Genomic DNA, 20,288 nt, shown 5'->3' with positions numbered 1-20,288 from the left:
CTTTGGTATAGTTCCTATCGTTGCAGAATAGTGTCGAGTGTGATAAAGAGAAATATTGGAGCTTTTATGATTAATAATGGAGTGAGAAAAAAAGTATATGTTACACTGATTTCATTGTCACTTTGTGTTGCATCTTAACATCCATAATAGTAACAAAAAAAAGGAGGAGGATAAAGGCAGTTTGGAACAGTTTTAGAAAATTGTAAAATATCCAAACAAACCAAACCAAAGTGATTATGTCCACAGACAAGTCACAGGACCTGTTTTAGAGTTCTCTGAAAAGCAAGATGGCATCTCATCTCATCTCATCCTATTCAAGCACTGATTATAATAAAATAAAATTCTCTGCCTATAATTAATAATAATTAATACCTACACAAATTTCTTCAGATTTGGAAGTTTTCTTAATTTTACAAAAATAAATCCCAAATATCTAGAACTGTGTTCCAGAAAAATATCCATATTATGGCTGTTCTAAGTTTTAAACCTAGTGCTTCTTTACAGTTTTTAAACAGCACTTTACTGTTATATAAGTTTGTGCAATAGCATAATTTCTATACAAGGTAAACCAACCAAAGTTGTGCAGTGGCATCATTATTGAAATATTTTTTCTTTATAAAATATTTCAATAATGATGCTACTGCACAACTGGGGGGAGTAATTTACACAACCCTATCACCACCTGTTTCTGCTTAATTTCAAACTTTTTAATATCAAGAACAAAATCATGTGGAACTTACTTTCACGATTTCTGATATGTACTTCAACTTCTGGGCTGCTTTTCAAGGTTTTTTCAGCTTCCTTCTCTGCTGTGGATGGTAGAATTAAGGGTGGACTATTTGCTTTTGCCCATTCTCTAACAAATCAAAGTAAAATTTAAATCTAATTTTTTATTTGTCTTAATTAAAAGGATTTACTAAATGAAAAAACAATAATCTAAAATTATTTTACATAAATTTTGTATGTAAAATAATTTTACATTACAAAACAGGACAAAATTATGTGTAAAATAATATTTTATGTACAATTTTGTCCTGTAGTAATACAATTTTGTCTACAATAAAACCTCCCAATTCAGACCACTCTCCATTGTATGTATGCATGCACACGTGTTGGTTTTATTTATGAACAACAGATTTTTCTTAAAAAAAAGAATCAATTATATACTCAGATAGCACAATTACTCTCTATGGCACAAATTAGATACTAATTTGTGCCATAGAGAATACCATATTCTGTTTTAAAACACACTTGTACTTATGAGGTACATTAAACTTAGCAAAACTGATTCATATACAATACAATATTTTATACAGTCTTATTTCAAAGTAAAATATCCAATTCCAGACCAACGAACTGACATGGAACTGTGAATAAACCTTTCCCTGTTTCACACTGATTTGACATCAGTACTAAAATGTTTATTTTTTTCTAGTTGCTCTTCATTTTTCAGTTTTACTTCACCATAATAACACAGTCTTGCAAATCTGAACATTATTCATCATCTGTTGTACATATTATCAGTTCTTTTTTAATCACTTTTAAATTATTATTAACTGACTGATCCATTATAAAGAAATGAGTAAGTTAAAAATCATTAATTTTGGAGGACAAAGATTTAAAAAAAAAAAAAAACTGATTCAGTATGTTCTGTGCAAAGTATGATTACAAAATAGGGAATCAGTATATCCATGTTTTACAACGTTAAGAAAAATTCACATGTTATTTCAATATTTTTCTTAAATAAATATAGTGTGAGTAATAATACCCAAATAAAAAGAATTACTGGTGCAAAAATTGCAGACAGATAGTTAGTTGGTTTTTTTTTTTTTTTTTTTTTTTAGGAGCATTAGCAACTAAGGCCATATTGCTCTGGGATATGCAGTGGTCATTCCCTGACCTTTCCGCATCCTCCGTATTTGGTGGTGCAGACAGATAGAGTTGAACTTGAGTGGTACAAGCAACAATGAGCTGTAGGTGTTATCATTAGAAGAGCCAAACTTCAAAAAGTTGAAGAACAGTTTTCTCCAAGATTTTCCCACTCTACATTCAAAGTAAATGAAGGTTGTTGACTAAAGATTTTGAAACTGGCATGGTAAACAACAAAAATTTTTTGCAAGTTCTTACCACAGATCAAATGAGCTGCACCATTTTGAACCAAGTTCATAAAAATAATTGAAGGTATTCAACTCAAACAACAGAAGATATGTAATGCTGCCGAAATCTGGTTATTCTGGATATCTCTGCCTGAAAATACTCAAGTAAATAAAAAAAATTAAGCAGTATAGGCTACAAAATAATAAAGAACTTGTCTGCTATTATGAACAAACTCTGATAGCTCTCATAAATGATGAGAGTATCCACATTCTAGTCAAAGAATTTTCAGCTCCAACAAATAGGTAAGTTTCTAAAGAAATACATATTTTATTACTACTATTATGTAATAAAATATTGCTAATGCTTTTGCTTCTATCGTAAGCAAACTTGTTCTTTGTTTTATATCTTCTATCCAAACAGACGTTCCATCTCTTCCAATTCTTTGTGTCTTGATCTAATGGATTTTGTTACACTTTGAGTTGTTCCTGCTATGAAAGCTGTTTTTATTTTCTCTGCATTCTTTCTAATTCTCGGCATTGCCTCATTTAGGTCTGTAGCATGTGCAATATTACATGGTCTTCATTTTGCTCAAAATGTTTCGCAATTTCATATTTTTTCTCTATCGACAGAGGCAGACTGGCCATAAGCCTTAGCGGGGAAACCCCGGTGGGCTGGAGGACAGAAGACGATGGAGGCCGGTGTGATTTTGGCCATAAACGGTAGTATGAGGCTGCTACAAATTTTCCCGGGTAAGACTTTTTGACCCAGTCCGCCTCTGTCTATCCATATTGCTTTTCTTTTTCTCTCTGAATCTGTAGTGTCTTCACCAAGACGCTTCCTTTTCACACCTTTTAAGTATTTTACTCATTTTTAGGGAATAAAGCACAATTACAAAATGAGGAGGCACGCTTCATACACATAAACAAAGCTGTGTGCATGTAGCAACTGAATAAACAATGCCATAAAGGCAGAGACACACTATTAACACCTCACTAGCTCACATTTTACTAAAGCACATTTCTGGAGGTTACTACCATAAAACAATAAAAACAATTTCCAGTTGCGTTTCTGCTAGTGGAATCTGTTACCAGTAGTAAACTCGATATAACTGCATTTGCGATAATACCGATAGCTGGAATTGTGTGAGTTTTTATGTTATTATGGTGAAATGTGTTTCCCCTTCACTGATAAAAAATACATTTTCAGAATCTTCTCTTCATTCCTATCGTGTTGCATTCAGTTGAGGTGATTCTGTGTTCAACTGCCATTTCTTGTAAACACAAAGGCGAATCATGCATAAGCGAATTCGGTCATGTTACATACAATATCGTTCCCCTATTTATAAATCGTGTATGATCGAATTTGTGTAATGTAAACATGTGTTATACGATGACTGACTGTATTTCCAAATACATATAACACAAACTTGATAGCATGGTAGTATTATTTCTGCATAACTGGTGTATTGATAAGAACATTTGAATTTTAATTTATGTAATTAATAACTTAAACTCCATAGCATAACTAGTGTGTAGTGTTATTACTGCATTAAATATATTTGTTTAGTGTAGTACTTTTAATTGTATTGAATTTGAACAAAAATCATGCCTCACACCAGAGCAGCAAAGCAAAGAGCTCAAGCCAGTGGGAATGTGGCTCTGGGAAGAATAGAGGGGGAACAGCTGTCCTCCAATTCATTGCCTTATAACATGTATGGCTTATTTGATGTTTCAGAGCTATTGGGAATGGGACATGATATTACCAAGGGGGATGTCTTTGTGTGTCCTCAATGTAAGGAGAGCAAGGATATTAGACACCAGCTCAGCGTTGTTGTGTTATGTGCCTTTATGACAGCTTGAAGAACATGGAGATGCTTTCAAAGGAATTAAATTGGGTGGTCTATCAAACTCTCAGCTGCCTACATCAATGTCAGAGCTTGCACTTGATCATCAGGCAACACAGCAGCAACCCCCAAAGCAGACTGCACTGGTCCATAGGAGCTAGTTGTTGTCAGTGACTCAATTTCCTGGGAAACATATTGTGCAAAAAGGATAGGTGGAATAGGACCAGGGTATGTCTGCCAATGGCAAAAGTTGATGTTGTACAGCAGATATCATCTTTAAAGGGAACAAAAGTTGATATCGTTGTACACGTCGGCACTAATGACAATAAGAGTAGATCTGCAGACTTGCTTAAAAGAACAGAGCAATGTTGAAAAAAAAGTCGCAAGTTAGAGTTAAATTTGAAAGTGTCTGCAATTTTGCCCAGACCCGATAGGAGGAAGTATATGATGAGAGCCTTGTCAAGTAATTTGGCCCTGGGGAGATTGTGCAAAGACTCATGGAGTAGAATTTTTCTCAGCATGGTCTGCGCTTGTTAATAGGAAACAGCTTCTACAGGAATGGGATACATTGAAATAGAAAGGGTACAAGAATATTTGCTAATGTTATTGAAGCAGTGTTAGGTCAGTCAGAAAACTGCTAGCTTGGCAGGGATACACAGACTAATAGATTAACAGTAGCTGCAGGCAGAGGTTAAAGTGATTCTGGCACTGCTTCTATTTGAATGAACAGCAGCCTTGAAAGCAATGTGCTGAGGATTTCAAGAACTGCTGGGAGTCATCATGAAACAAGTAAATACATGGGCAGTGTAAGGGTAACTAAGAATAAGAACAGGTGCATGTATACTTACTTACATGTACACCAATCCTAGGAGTATAGTAAATAAATTTGATGAATCTGAAGTGCTGGTCAGGACGTCAAATGCAGACACTGTTAGGATTTTAGAAACTTTTTTTTTTTTTTTTTTTTGTTAGTTGTTGGCGCATCGGCTTCTGTGGTCATAATGCACATCCCAAAGTTTTTGCATTTTACTTTGATCCAAGCCCGAGGTGGGATTCAAACCTGCGACCTTTGGGTTTCCAGGCAGGCACTTTACCCACCTGGCTAGCCCAGTTGGCAAACATGGTGTCACTCAGATACAAGGGGTGTCGTGGTATCACTCAGATATAAGAATTTGAATATGGGGAGTATAATATATACTCTTAGTTAAGAAGCACATAAAATCTAAGGCATTGCATCCATTGACATGGGTAGCCAGTGCAACGTTGAGTCAGCGTGGTGTGACATAACCATTGGGAAAGCAAAAATGCCTTCCCAGTGCTTATTGGGAAAAATTGGGAAAACCTAATGACTCTGCCAAGTACAACAAACAGCTGTACAGAGAAATAGAGTGGGCCAGAATATCAGAATGTCATCATTTTAACTTTCCGGATATTGACTGAAACTTGTTGGTTGGTCACTCACACAACAGCAAGACTTTTGTGGATTTATTTGATGACTGTTTCCTACAACAGCATATTAGAGAGGCAACAAGAGGGAGTAATACTGTTGATATGATTATCAGCAGTGATTATTCATGCATTAAGAATCCGCAGATAAAAGAACCACTAGGTGGCAGTGATCACATTGCATTGATTTGGGATTTACTTAAAGATGTAACTACTATCAAGGGAGGGGTTTTTGCTTTTGTAAAGTGACTACAATGGTCTCAGTTTTTAAATTCTATACAGTTGTAACTGATAATGTTACCATCAGAAAATTCTAAATGGAAAACATTCAAGGAATTAATCAGAAAAGCTACCAGACTTTTTCATACCAACTAAGAAATATTCTTCACGGTATAGGCTTAAATTGATGTCAGATGAACAGATGAAACTCATTGCAGAGAAAAGAAAAGTACACAGAATGCATATAAATTATCGAATTGATACAGAATCTTGTGGTAGATATAAACTAGTCTGTAATAAAGTCAGAAAGGAGGTCAGGCTGTTGTTGTTATTTGGTTTTTAGGAGCATTAGCAACTAAGGCCATATTGCTCCGGGGATATGCGGTGGTCATTCCCTGACCTTTCCGCATCCTCCACATTTGGTGGTCATGGGCTCGAACCCCGGTCTAACCAAGAAGCGTGTGCTACGCACTGCTCCTGCCCACCTGGCTACGGAGGCACCTTCTTTATTTATGTAAACACTAGAAGGAAAGGGATAAATCAAATTGGTCCACTTGATATCGATGGTTTGACTGTTGATGATCCTGCTCAGGCTGCTGACAAACTGAATGAGTATTTTGCATCTACATTCACACATGAGGAATTTCTTAGGGAAGGCGAAGCCAGACGTTTATCAAACTCTAACAAGAAGCAAAATGATTTTGTAATAACTGAGAGGAAAGTGGAAGTTCCAGCAGCTCATCATTTTAGGAAAGATGTAGAGCTGCTAGAACAAGTAGAGAGTTGTTGTTGTTGTTATTTGGTTTTTAGGAGCATTAGCAACTAAGGCCACATTGCTCCGGGGATATGCGGTAGACCTTTCCGCATCCTCCATATTTGGTGGCTCATGGGCTCAAACTCCGGTCTAATCAAGAAGCATGTGCTACGCACTGCTGCTCCTGCCAACCTGGCTATGGAGGCGCCACAAGTAGAGAGAAGGGCAACAAAATTGTTGAGTGGAACAAAGCGCCGCTCTTATGAAGAAAGGCTTCAGTTTTTAAATCGCAGTGTCTGGAGACTAGGCACCTCTGATTGAGGTGTTTAAGGCTTTGAATGGATTGAGCAAGCTCAATGCAGATGGCATTCTTCCTCTTGCTCAGACCACACATATGAGAGAGCACAAATTCAAATAAATTCAAGTAAGAACTAGACAAACTATTAGAGGGAATGATTAGGTGAAATGAGAGGCATGTTTTTTTTTTTTTTTTTTGGCTTAAACTATATAAGCTTGCTTTCTTGCATCATTTGCCACTGCTAATGCTAAATTGATGTCAGCCACAGTAGGCAAATTTTAACTTTACAGATTTTGATTCTCAAACAACACATATAAGGAGACACAAAATTAAATTTCAAAAGGATGCTTGCATAATAGATGTGCAACAATTTACTTTATTGATTGTTGAAATAAACTTACATCTGGTGTAGCAAAAAGTGCAGCTTGATTAAATTTAAGAAAGAATTAGATAAATTAATAGTGTGGAGGGACTGATGAGTAGTTTATTTATTTATTTTAAGATATATAAGCTTGCTTCTTGCATCATTTTCTACTACTAAAACAAAAAAAAACACTGAGTGCTTAAAAAATTTATCTGTTCTTATTTCAGAAATAAATGTATGGTTTACAAGAGAACTTTAGCATTAGCAGAGGCACATTATACAAGAAAGCAAGCTTATGCAGCATCAGCCAAAAAAAAAAAAACAAAAAAACACAACTCTCCCATTTCACCCCTCTGTTCGTTCCAAATACCTGTCCAGCCCAGCCTTAAATTTATTTAGGCTATCAACTTCCACAACAAAGGATGGAAGTCTGTTTCACCAACCAACTACCCGCTGGCTAAAGGCAAACTTTCGCACATCTATACTACATCTGTCTTTCCTCAATTTGAATTTATGCCCCCTCAGGTGATTATTCTGAGCAAGAGGAAGAATCCCATCAGCATTGAGCATGCTCAAACCATTCAAGGCTTTATACACCTCAGTCAGACCACCTTGCAGGTGCCCAGTCTCCAGACACTGTAATTTTCAAAACTCAAGCCTTTCTTCGTAACAGCAACCCTTTGTTCCATTCACTAATCTTGTTGCCCTTCTCTGTACTCGTTCCAACAGCTCTACATCCTTCTTAAAATGAGGCCTCCAGACCTGTATACAGTACTCAAGGTGTGGCCTGACCATTGCCTTATACAAGGGGATAATCACCTCCTTAACCCTGCTAGAAAAATTCCTGTATATCATTGACAAGACACCATGAGCTACTCTTACAGACTATCTGCACTGCTCGGAAAACTTCATATCTGCCTGCACAATTACCCCCAGGTCCTTTTCGTTCTCTACCACTGTCAGTGTAGTACCACAGAGTTGTTGATACGTTACTCTGGGGTTACTGCTTGCCATATGTAGTACTTTACATTTGTCAGTGTTAAACTTCATTTGCCACCTCTCAGCCCATCTGCTCAACTTTTTTTAGAATGGTTTCCCAATCACTTTGTAAAAGAAGTAAGATCATTTCAAAATCAATACTCAATCAATACCCATATCCAATTTATATAAATAGATAGATTTGCTTAAACATGCCTATACCAATCTTTATAAGGCAGGTAGTTAGATACCAAAAGGGGTGTGTATGCAGTTCACTAAGAGAATAGGCGAGTGGTATGATCTAAATGACTCTACGCATGGTATGACAGTTGGCACCAAACCTGCCTGCCTGCCTGTGCAACAAATATCACAGACACTGTGACCCTGCTGGAATGTTCATATACAATAATGTATAGAATGAAACAACCAAGTAAATATGGTGCCAGAAGTAGTCCTGTAGCCAGAGAAAAGATGGCTTGTGGTGAGAGGTTGATGGACAGTGAAAAGAATTGTGCAGTATAACAGACTGGCCTCAATCAGTTATGTGATAGCCGAATAAAACAGTAGTGTACAAAAGGTATAATGGAAGGTAATATATCTGCTGGTATATTCTAACTATCAATAAACCAGATCAAATTTTTTTAAATAAAAGGGAATAAAAAAAGCATTTTTTAAAGGTTGAGTTAGATTAGGGTAACATAAACAAACTGAATGAATATTTTGCATCTACATTCACACATGAGGAGTTATTAAGGTTTGAAAATGCCACAAGGTTATCAAATTGTAACAGGATGCTTAATAATTTTGTAATAACTGAGAACAAAGTGAAGCAGAAATTGTTGAAGTTAAACATAAGAAAGGCATCTGGGGCGGATGGGATCTATCCAGTTATATTAAAGGAGGCGGCAAAGGAAGTAAGCAAACCCTTAGCCATAATTTGAGAGCATCCTTGGACTCAGGGGAGGTCCCCATGGACTGGAGATGTGCAAAGGGATCCCCAATTCACAAAAGGGGATTGAAGGGTGACACGAGTAATTACAAATCAGTTAGTTTAACTTCTGTTCCGGGTAAAATAATGGAGTCACTGGTTAAAGATGCATTTCAAGATCATCTAGACAAGACTGCAGCAATAATTCAGACACAGCATGGGTTTGTTAAGGGAAAGTCTTGTCTGACAAATTTGATACAATATTATGATGTGGTTACAAAGGAACTGGATGCAAAAAATAATTTTGATATCTATACTTGGATTTCAGGAAAGCTTTTAACACTGTTGTGCATGGAAGACTATTGTACAATTTGGAGCAGAATGGTATTAAGGGTAAGTTGCTACAATGGATAAAAGGATGGTTGAGTGGGAGAAGACAGAGGGTGGTAATTAATGGGTGCTGCTCTTCGTGGACTAATGTTATTAGTGGAGTCCTACAGGGTTCAGTGTTGGGTCCACAGTTAGTTTTGTATATTTATCAATGATATTGATGAAGGTATATCAGGCTTAAATGTCGAAGTTTGCAGATGATACAAAGGTTTGCAGGGTTGTAAATGACAATAATGGCAGTGTGTTACTGCAACAGGATCTAGAAAATTTGGGCAGATGGGCTGAGAAGTGGCAACTGAAGTTTAACATTGAAAAATGTTAAAGTACTGCATACGGATAGAAGTAACCCCAGAGAAACATACCAACTCTGTGGTACTACACTTAAGGAGGGAGAAAATGAAAAAGACCTGGGAGTAATTGTGCAGTCAGATATGAAGTTTTCAGAGCAATGCAGACAGGCTGCCAGGGCAGGTCATGGGGTGTTGTCAATGATATACAGGAATTTTGTTAACAGGGAAAAGGAGGCGATTGTTCCTCTGTATAAAGCAGTGGTCAGGCCACTCCTTGAGTACTGTGTGCAGGTCTGGAGGCCTCATTTTAGGAAGGATGTAGATTTGCTTGAGTGTGTACAGAGAAGGGCAACAAGATTGGTGAGGGGAATGAAGGGATCCTCTTACCAGGAGAGGCTTAAGTTCTGCAAATTGCAGCAGCTAGAGACTAGGCATCTGCAAGGTGATCTGATTGAGGTGTATAAGTCCTTGAATGGGTTGAGACGCTAAATTCTGATGGGATTCTTCCACTTGTTCAGATTACGAACCTAAGGGGGCATAAATTGAAATTGAGGAAGGACAGATATAGAATAGATGTGCGGAAATTTGCCTTTAGCCAGCGGGTGGTTAATTGCTGGAACAAAACTTCCATCTGTTGTTATGGAAGTTGATAGGTTAAATAAATTTAAGGAGGAACTAGACAAATATTTAGAGGGGATTGTTTTGTAATTTTTTTTTTTTGGCTGATGCTGCATAAGTGTGTTATAGGCCTAATGACTATGATAACTATAATGAATAACTGTACAGACATATGGAATGAATCAGTAAATCACAATCTCTTATAATGGGGATTCTAACTTTCCAGATATTGATTGTAACTTGTGGGTTGGTTATTCACATAGCAGCAGACTTTGGTGGATTTAATGGATAACTGTTTGAAAGGTAATGAGAGAAATCAATACTTTTGATCTGATATCAGCAGCTTTTTATACTTTAAGAATCTGCAAAGAAAAGACCCACTGGGTGAAACTGATCAGTGTATTGATGTAGTATTTATTTAAAGATGTAACTGATGGATTTTTGCTTTTGACTACAGTTGTTTCAGACAATTTTTAAATTCTATGGACAGTATAAATTCTGTACTTCCAACTGATGGTGTTACCAACAATAAATTCTAAATGCAAAACATTCAGTGAAGTAATCACAGAAGCTATTAGGCTTTCATGCAAACTAAGAGATACTGTTCAAAGCTTAGAACAAAATGTATGCCATATGAACTAATGACATTCATGACAAAGAAGACAAATGCGTGGGATGCATAAAAGTTATCAGGTGATAGAGAAGGCTACGGAAGATATAAAATAGTCTATCATCAAGTCACAAAGGAAGTTAGGCAAGCTAAAGCAGAGGTCTCGCAAAAAGTATCTGGCAAAGAATGCAAAAAAAAAAAAAAAGCAGTGAAGACTTGTCTACTTATGTTGTTGTTATTTGGTTTTTAGGAGCATTAGCAACTAAGGCCATGTTGCTCCAGGGATATGCGGTAGTCATTCCCTGACCTTTTCTGTATCCTCCATATTTGGTGGTCACGGGCTCGAACCCCAGTCTAATCAAGAAGCATGTGCTATGCACTGCTGCTCCTGCCCACCTGGCTAAGGAGGCAGCCTGTCTACTTATACAAACACCGAAGGAAGGGGCTGAATCACATTGGTCCACTTGATATTGATGATTCAAAGCTCCAGTTGCTGGCAAACTGAATAAGTATTTTGCATCTATATTTACACACAAGTAATTCTTCAGAGAAGTGGATGCCAGAAGTTTATCAAACTCTAACAGGGAGCTAAATGATTTTATGGTAACCAAGAGAAGAGAAGAGAAGAGAAGAGAAGAGAAGAGAAGAGAAGAGAAGCTGTTGAAGCTAAATACCCAGACATTTTCTCCTGACATCCTCCCTCAAATTCTGAAATGATTCACATTCAGGATTGGCTTCTACACTACAACAATGCACCAGCCCACACTGCTTTATCAGTTCAGCAGTTTTTAACCAACAACAAAATCATGATGGTCCTACATTCTCCCTATTCTTCTAATACGGTGACTTCTTCATGTTTTCCAAAAATAAAAATCCAATTAAAAGACAAAGATTCAAAGACATTGTGGTGATTCAAGATGAACTGCAGAAACTGTTGGTCAGCATCACGAAAGAGTAGTTCCAGAAACATTTCAAACAGTGGAAGAAGTGCTGAGATTTATGTAAAAACTCTGGAGGAGACTATTTTGAAGGGCACAATGCCAAAGTGTAATGTAATCTAAATTAATTTTATTTTCCCAGTCTGGAACCGTTTGGCTTGCACCTCATCATCATCATCATCATCATCATCATCATCAGCCATTTTCAATCCACTGCAGGATGAAGGCCTCTCCAGCAACTTTCCAGTTGCTTCTGTTTTGAGCACTGGACATCCATTTACTACCCACAAACTAATGAATTTCATCTATCCATCTCCGCCTTTGTCTTCCAGGTTTTCTTCTAGCTCCTCTTGGATACCATTCTGTTATTTTCTTAGTCCATCTGTCATCATGTCTTCGAGCTATGTGTCCTGCCCAAGACCATTTTAGTTCTTTAGTTTTGATAAGAATGTCCTTTACTTGAGTTTGTTGCCTAATCCATGTGTTTCTCTTCTTATCTAACAGTCTTATTCCCAATATGATTCGTTCCATTCTTCGCTGTGTGGTTCTCAGCTTCTCTTCCATTCTTTTGGTGAGTGCCCAAGTTTCACTTCCATAAGTCATGGTGGGGAGTATACATTGGTCCATTATTTTACGTTTCAGACAAACTGGGATATTGCTCTTCAGTATGTGACTATATTTCCTGAATGCTATCCATCCAAAATTTATTCTTCTCTTGACTTCCAGCCATTTATCATTATTACAGCTAATAACTTGTCCCAGATAAGTATATGACTCCACCTTTTCAATTACTGCTCCTTCAATCATTATGTCTCTTTCTGTGGCATACTTGTTCATCATTACTTTTGTTTTAGCCATATTCATCTTTAGTCCAAAATCCTTACTAGCTGTGCATAACTGATTAAGATTTTCCTCTAATTCTTTGGGATCATGGCTTATGACCACAATGTCATCTGCAAATCGCAAATGGTTTAGGTACTCTCCGTTCACATTGACTCCTTTCTGCGACCAGTCTAATCTTCTGAAAGCTTCCTCAAGGGCAGCAGTAAACAGCTTAGGAGATATTGTGTCTCCTTGTCGAACTCCTTTCTCAATTTTAAATTTCCTACTGTCTTTGTCTAGTCTAATAAAGGAGGTAGCACTCTCGTATATTTTCTTCAAAATCATAATATATGGGGTATCAATGCCTTGTCTTTCCAGTGCCCGAAACATTGCCTTATGCTGTATGGAGTCAAATGTCTTTTCATAATCCACAAATGCCAGGCATAATGGTGTTTTATATTCATTTGCTTTCTCCATTAGCTGTGATATTACATGAAGGTGATCCATAGTTGAGAATCCTGTCCTAAAGCCAGCTTGCTCTTTCGGTTGATTCTCATCAAGTATTCTTTCTAATCTGTTAGTAATGACCCTTGTGAACAACTTGTAGATGTGGGATAACAAGCTAATTGGTCTATAATTTCCAATTTCTGATTTATCTCCTTTCTTATGCAGCAAAACTATGATTGCATTATTCCACTGCTTAGGCGTCACACCTTTTCTAATGCACTTTGTGAAGAGCCTTGCCAGTTTTTGTGTTATGTCTCTTCCTCCCAATTTTAACAACTCTACAGTAACTTCATCTTCCCCCTGGGCTTTCTGATTCTTCATTTTCTTCAATGCATGTTCTACCTCATCAGGAAGAATATTGGGCATGTCGTATGTGTTGCTACTTTGCAATCCATCTTCCCCACTGCTGGCATCATTCCCCTGCTCCTTGTATAATTCTCTATAGTAGTCTTCTGCTATTTGAATTATGCCTTCTCTGCTGTTTATAAGTACACCATCGCTATTCTTCAGTTTCAGTATCATTTGTCTTTCTGTATTACTGCTCATGGCTGCTGATTTAAATCCTTTGTTTTCCCTTAATGCTTGTTCTACTTTTCTTGTGTTAAATCTTCTTATGTCCTCTCTGAGTCTCTTTCTAATGGCTTTGCATAACTCAGTATACTCAATTTTCTCCCTGTCAGTGTTTTTCTTGCTTTTCATTTGTCGTCTTCGGTTCATCATGACAAGTGTTTCTTGACTAATTTTTTCTTCTTTGGATTTCTTTTTCCCTATAGGTTTCTTGGGCTTTATCACTTTCAAAAAGTTGTAATATTCCTCGTCGATATCTTGGTCCTCAGCAGTCTGCAGAAGCTCATACTTGTTCTTAAGTTCCAGTACATACTGCTTTTTCTCCTCTTCTGTTATCTCAAAGACCTTTGTATTATTTACTCGAGTCAGTTTTTTCCTTTCCTTTCCTACATCTATATCAAGTGTACATCTTACCATTCTGTGATCACTTCCAACATTTACCTTATTTAGGACGGTGACATCATTCACAATATATCTTCTATTAGTGAGGATGAAGTCGATTTCATTAGTAGTTAATCCATTTGGACTCTTCCATGTCCACTTTCTGTTCACCCTTTTCTTGAAAAAAGTGTTCATTACTGACAGTCCTTGAGATTCTGCAAATTCCACAAGTCTTTCGCCTCTTTCATTTCTTTCACCAATTCCAAAATTTCCTATAGTTCCCCTTTCTGTGCTGTTTTGTCTTTTTCCAACCTTAGCATTGAAGTCTCCCATAATAATAGTGTAGTGGGTTTTCTGCTCATCTAGAAGACTCAATTTCAGTGTACATTTCTTCAACCTCTTCATCATCATGGCTCGATGTTGGTGCATAAATCATTATAATCTTTAGCTTGTATCTCTTAGAAATCTTTAGTATTAGTCTTGACACTCTTGGTGATGTACTTTTGAATTCCAAAATGTTGTTTTTAAAATCTTTATGGACCAGAAACCCAATTCCACCTTCACTCCTTTCACTGTTTCCATTGGTGTACAGCAGATTTCCACTTGATAGACTTATAAGTGATTCATTTCTTCTTCTTGTTTCAGCCAAACCGATGATATTCCAATTCACATTTTCTAATTCCTTTTCCAGCTCTAATATCCTGTCTTCACCGGTGAGGGTTCTTACGTTATAACAGGCCAAGTTCAGTTTCCGTGCATGGCAGCCTGGTCGTACCCAGAGATTCTTAGCACCCTCTGCTTCCACTCTAATCCTCTCGCTGCCGTAAGAGGGAGAGTGAAAGCTGCTGGGGACTGAGGGCCATTTGTTTCGTCGTGCTTTCATATTGCTGGAGGGGTTGGTCTTTTCCTCTTCATGCTGACCAGGCATCTTGAAGAGAACCACTCTACACGTTCGTTGCCACCTAAGTGACGTAACAGGGCTTACCATCGAGAAGGTGTGCATGAGTGGATTTTAGGGAGGCAGGCCAACCGGACTTCTCCTAAATCTTCTGTAATAGAGAGATATTGGATCCATCAGTGTTTTAGGCTGAGTGTCTGATAACACACAGGATACCTGTTCCCCTCTAAGCCCCTGCACCTCATATATATACTTAATGTAAGTTTCTGAAATAAACATTATAAACCTGGTAATGTTAAATGTAATACTATATGTGCATTTCAAGTGGAAATATTTGTTCATTCTTCTTCAGTGGGAGCAAAATAATGCAACTGATGATCAGTTTTCTAAAAACAAAGAAATATCAAGTACAAACTGAACAATACTCCTCAAAGCTCATATAAGAACACTACCTGTTCCTTTCTCTTGTTGGCCAATGCACCTGATGCCTTTCCCAGTTGCATCTCCCCTCCCTTTCCATTGCACTTCTAGTTAGCCAACCCACAACTCACTTTAAAGCATCCTATCAGTAAGAGTTTAGAGGCTTAGAGGGGTACAGGTATCCTGTGTGTTTTCAGACACTCAGTCTAAAACACTGATGGATCCAATATCTTTCTATTACAGAAGATTTAGGAGAAGTCCAGTTGGCCTGCCTCCCTAAAATCCACTCATGCACACCTTCTCGATGGTAAGCCCTGTTAAGTCATTTAGGTGGCAACGAATGTGTAGAGTGGTTCCCTTCAAGACGCCTGGTCAGCGTGAAGAGCAAAAGACCAAACCCTCCAGCATATGACAGCACGACAAAACAAATGGCCCTCAGTCCCCAGCAGCTTTCACTCCCCCTCTTACGGCAGCGAGAAGATCAGAGTGGAAGCAGAGGGTGCTAAGAATCTCTGGGTATGACCAGGCTGCCATGCACGGAAACTGAACTTGGCCTGTTACAATGTAAGATCACTCATCGGTGAAGACAGGATATTAGAGCTGGAAAAGGAATTAGAAAATGTGAATTGGAATATCATCAGTTTGGCTGAAACAAGAAGAAGAAATGAATCACTTATAAGTTTATCAAGTGGAAATCTACTATACACCAATGGAAACTCAAGATTTCTAAGAGGTACAAGCTAAAGGTTATAATGATTTATGCACCAACGTCGAGCCATGATGATGAAGAGGTTGAAGAAATGTACACCAAAATTGAGTCTTCTAGATGAGCAGAAAACCCACTACACTATTATTATGGGGAACTTCAATGCTAAGGTTGGAAAAAGATAAAACAGCACAGAAAGGGGAACATTAGGAAATTTTAGAATTGGTGAAAGAAATGAAAGAGGCGAAAGACTTGTGGAATTTGCAGAATCTCAAGGATTGTCAGAATGAACACTTTTTTCAAGAAAAGGGTGAACAGAAAGCGGACATGTAAGAGTCCAAATGGATTAACAACTAATGAAATCGACTTCATCCTCACTAAGAAGATATATTGTGAATGATGTTACTGTCCTGAATAAGATAAAGGTTGGAAGTGATCACAGAATGGTAAGATGTACACTTGATATAGCTGTAGGAAAGGAAAAAAACTGACTCGAGTAAATAATACAAAGGTCTTTGAGATAACAGAAGAGAAGAAAAAGCAGTATGTACTGGAACTTAAGAACAAGTTTGAGCTTCTGCAGACTGCTCAGGACCAAGATATCGACGAGGAATATTGCAACTTTCTGAAAGTGATAAAGCCCAAGAAACCTATAGGGAAAAAGAAACCAAAGAAGAAAAAATTAGTCAAGAAACACTTTTATGATGAACCGAAGGCAAAAAACGAGGAGCAAAATAAACACTGACAAGGAGAAAATTGAGTATACTGAGTTATGCAATGCCATGAGAAAGAGATTCAGAGAGGACATAAGAAGATTTAACACAAGAAAAGTAGAACAAGCATTAAAGGAAAAAGGATTTAAATCAGCAGCCATGAGCAGTAATACAGAAAGACAAATGATACTGAAACTGAAGAATAGAGATGGTGTACTTATAAACAGCAGAGAAAGCATAATTCAAATAGCAGAAGACTACTATAGAGAATTATACAAGGAGCGAGGGAATGATTCCAGCAGTGCGGATGATGGATTGCAAATTAGCAACACATACGACATACCCGATATTCTTCCTGATTAGGTAGAACATGCATTGAAGAAAATGATGAATCAGAAAGCCCCAGGGGGAAGATGAAGTTACTGTAGAGTTGTTAAAATTGGGAGGAAGAGACAACACAAAAACTGGCAAGGCTCTTCACAAAGTGCATTAGAAAAGGTGTGACGGCTAAGCAGTGGAATAATGTAATCATAGTTTTGCTGCATAAGAAAGGAGATAAATCAGAAATTGGAAATTATAGACCAATTAGCTTGTTATCCCACATCTACAAGTTGTTCACAAGGGTCATTACTAACAGATTAGAAAGAATACTTGATGAGAATCAACCGAAAGAGCAAGCTGACTTTAGGACAGGATTCTCAACTATGGATCACCTTCACGTAATATCACAGCTAATGGAGAAAGCAAATGAATATAAAAAGGCATTTAACTCCATACAACATAAGGCAATGTTTCGGGCACTGGAAAGACAAGGCATAGACACCCCCATATTATGATTTTGAAGAAAATATATGGGAATGCTACCTCCTTTATTAGACTAGACAAAAACAGTAGGAAATTTAAAATCGAGAAAGGAGTTCGACAAGGAGACACAATATCTCCGAAGCTGTTTACTGCTGCCCTTGAGGAAGCTTTCAGAAGATTAGACTGGTCGCAGAAAGGAGTCAATGTGAACGGAGAGTACCTAAACCATTTACGATTTGCAGATGACATCATGGTCATAAGCTACGATCCCAAAGAATTAGAGGAAAATCGTAATCAATTATGCACAGTTAGTAAGGATTTTGGACTAAAGATGAATATGGCTAAAACAAAAGTAATGATGAACAAGTATGCCACAGAAAGTCAAATAATGATTGAAGGAGCAGTAATTGAAAAGGTGGAGTCATATACTTATCTGGGACAAGTTATTAGCTGTAATAATGATAAATGGCTGGAAATCAAGAGAAGAATAAATTTTGGATGGATAGCATTCAGGAAATATAGTCACATACTGAACAGCAATATCCCAGTTTGTCTGAAACATAAAATAATGAACCAGTGTATACTCCCCACCATGACTTATGGAAGTGAAACTTAGGCACTCACCAAAAGAATGGAAGAGAAGCTGAGAACTACACAGCAAAGAATGGAACGAATTATATTGGGAATCAGACAGTTAGATAAGAAGAGAAACACCTGGATTAGGCAGCAAACTCAAGTAAAGGACATTCTTATCAAAACTAAAGAACTAAAATGGTCTTGGGCAGGACACATAGCTCAAAGACATGATGACAGATGGATTAAGAAAGTAAGAGAATGGTACCCAAGAAGAGCTAGAAGAAAACCTGGAAGACAAAGGCGGAGATGGATAGATGAAATTCATGAGTTTGTGGGTAGTAAATGGATGGCCAATGCTGAAAACAGAAGGAACTGGAAAGTTGCTGGAGAGGCCTTCATCCTGCAGTGGATTGAAAATGGCTGATGATGATGATGGAAAAACTGGTTGGCAAGACAAAGGTCACACAGAAAATAGGGGATTTAGGGGAAAAACAATAAAGATATGTCTATAAAATATATGGGGGAAAAAAAAACAGTGAATTTCATTTCCATTTATGCAACCTAAAAATGATTGGGTTAAGAATATAATAAGAATAAGTTTATGGGAACTTATCCTGTGTAGTGTAATAAAATATCACAATGTAAACTTAAAAGAACAAATAGAAATAACTGAATTAAAAAGTAGAGGGTGGTTCTTAATGCACATTTATTGTTGTTGTTATTTGGATTTTAGGAGCATTAGCAACTAAGGCCATATTGCTTCGGGGATATGCGCTGGTCATTCCCTGACCTTTCCATATCCTCCGTATTTGGTGGTCATGGGCTCGAACCCCGGTCTGATCAAGAAGCATGTGCTATGCACTGCTGCTCCTGCCCACCTGGATATGGAGGCCCCACATTTATTGTAACACACCACTAGGTGTGACACAAAATGTAAATCATCATAGATATAATCTATGGTTATTTTATAAACTGCTAATCCGATTTATTTATTTAAAATTATATAATCTGATAAATTTGTGCTTAATCATGGATTCATCACATAAATCAATCCCCTTTTCAAAAGAGGGATTGGTTTATCTGGCAAATATATGATTAAACACAAAATTTTCAATGCTAAAAACAGAAGTCAACTTATATGCCAGAATACACAGTTAATTTTCAAAAAACTAAATAAATAAAAATAACATCAAATGGAAATTCAGCCTTAAGTGGTTGTGTAACTGAAACCAAAACATGAAGTGAATTTCATTTTAAGTTGTTGAATTGGTCAACTCATTTTATCCAATTATCTGATTATTCTGCAATGTTGGAAGGAAAGTTACATAAGTTTTCAAGGAATTGATTAATATTCTGAAATGACAGAACTTAAGGCTGAAGGGTTAAGTGGAAATCAATTTGTTAATTAGTAAAGGTGCTGTTCAACTGATGTTTAAAAAGCTTAGTGTAATTTTGTTTAGTATTTGTACTGAGACAACTAAGGGCAAATGAAATTGGCATAATGTGTCTGTAAACTGCATATATTTTGTGATTAGTTTATCTGTTTGTGGGATTAAAAAAAAACCATACAACACTTCAATCAAGCAAGTATTTCAAGTTTGATGTCCAAATCTGTTGATGACAAAGAGGTGGACAAGATGGTTAACTGCATTAATCAGGGTACACTATTTCAAGAGGATCTAGATAGACTAGATAGATGGGCTCAAAAATGGAAATTTAAATTTAAGTTAAGAATTGATAAATGCAAGGTACTGCATATGAGTATCAGTAATTCTATAATAATATAACAATTGGGTGGTATTATATTCAAGGTTGTAGAGAACAAAAAAGTAACTGTAGAGCCCAACATGAAGTTCTATGAGCAGTGCAAGTAGACAGGCTGTTAGAAGAGCTCATAAGGTTCTGCCAATGAGAAACATTGCCAGCAGGAGTAAGGAGGTGGTTATCCCATTGTATAAAGCAATGGTTAGGACACGTCTTGAATATTGCATATAAGTTTGGAAACCTCATTTTAGGATGGAAGTGCAGAGAAAGGCAACAAGATCAGTTAGGGACACAAAAGGATATTCTCACCAGTAAGACTAAAGTTGTGCAAATTACGATGCTGTGACATAATCGAAG

At 37.2% G+C, this 20,288-nt stretch overlaps 1 protein-coding gene across 1 annotated transcript in view; it reads right to left on the bottom strand.

Annotated features, from left to right (window-relative positions):
* LOC150086905 (uncharacterized) overlaps nucleotides 1-20,288 on the bottom strand; it is a 152,366-nt gene that overhangs the window by 18,788 nt on the left and 113,290 nt on the right. The window contains exon 14 of the mRNA XM_090372316.1: nucleotides 741-856. Within this exon, the coding sequence (XP_090228442.1) occupies nucleotides 741-856 (116 nt within the window). The remainder of the gene's footprint in view (nucleotides 1-740; nucleotides 857-20,288) is intronic.

This window comes from Mastigoproctus giganteus, chromosome 4 (genome assembly GCF_048544385.1).
Source record: "Mastigoproctus giganteus isolate SK-2022 chromosome 4, ASM4854438v1, whole genome shotgun sequence".
Classification (NCBI taxonomy): Eukaryota; Metazoa; Arthropoda; class Arachnida; order Uropygi; family Thelyphonidae; genus Mastigoproctus; species Mastigoproctus giganteus.
This window is presented reverse-complemented; position numbering and strand designations above follow the sequence as displayed.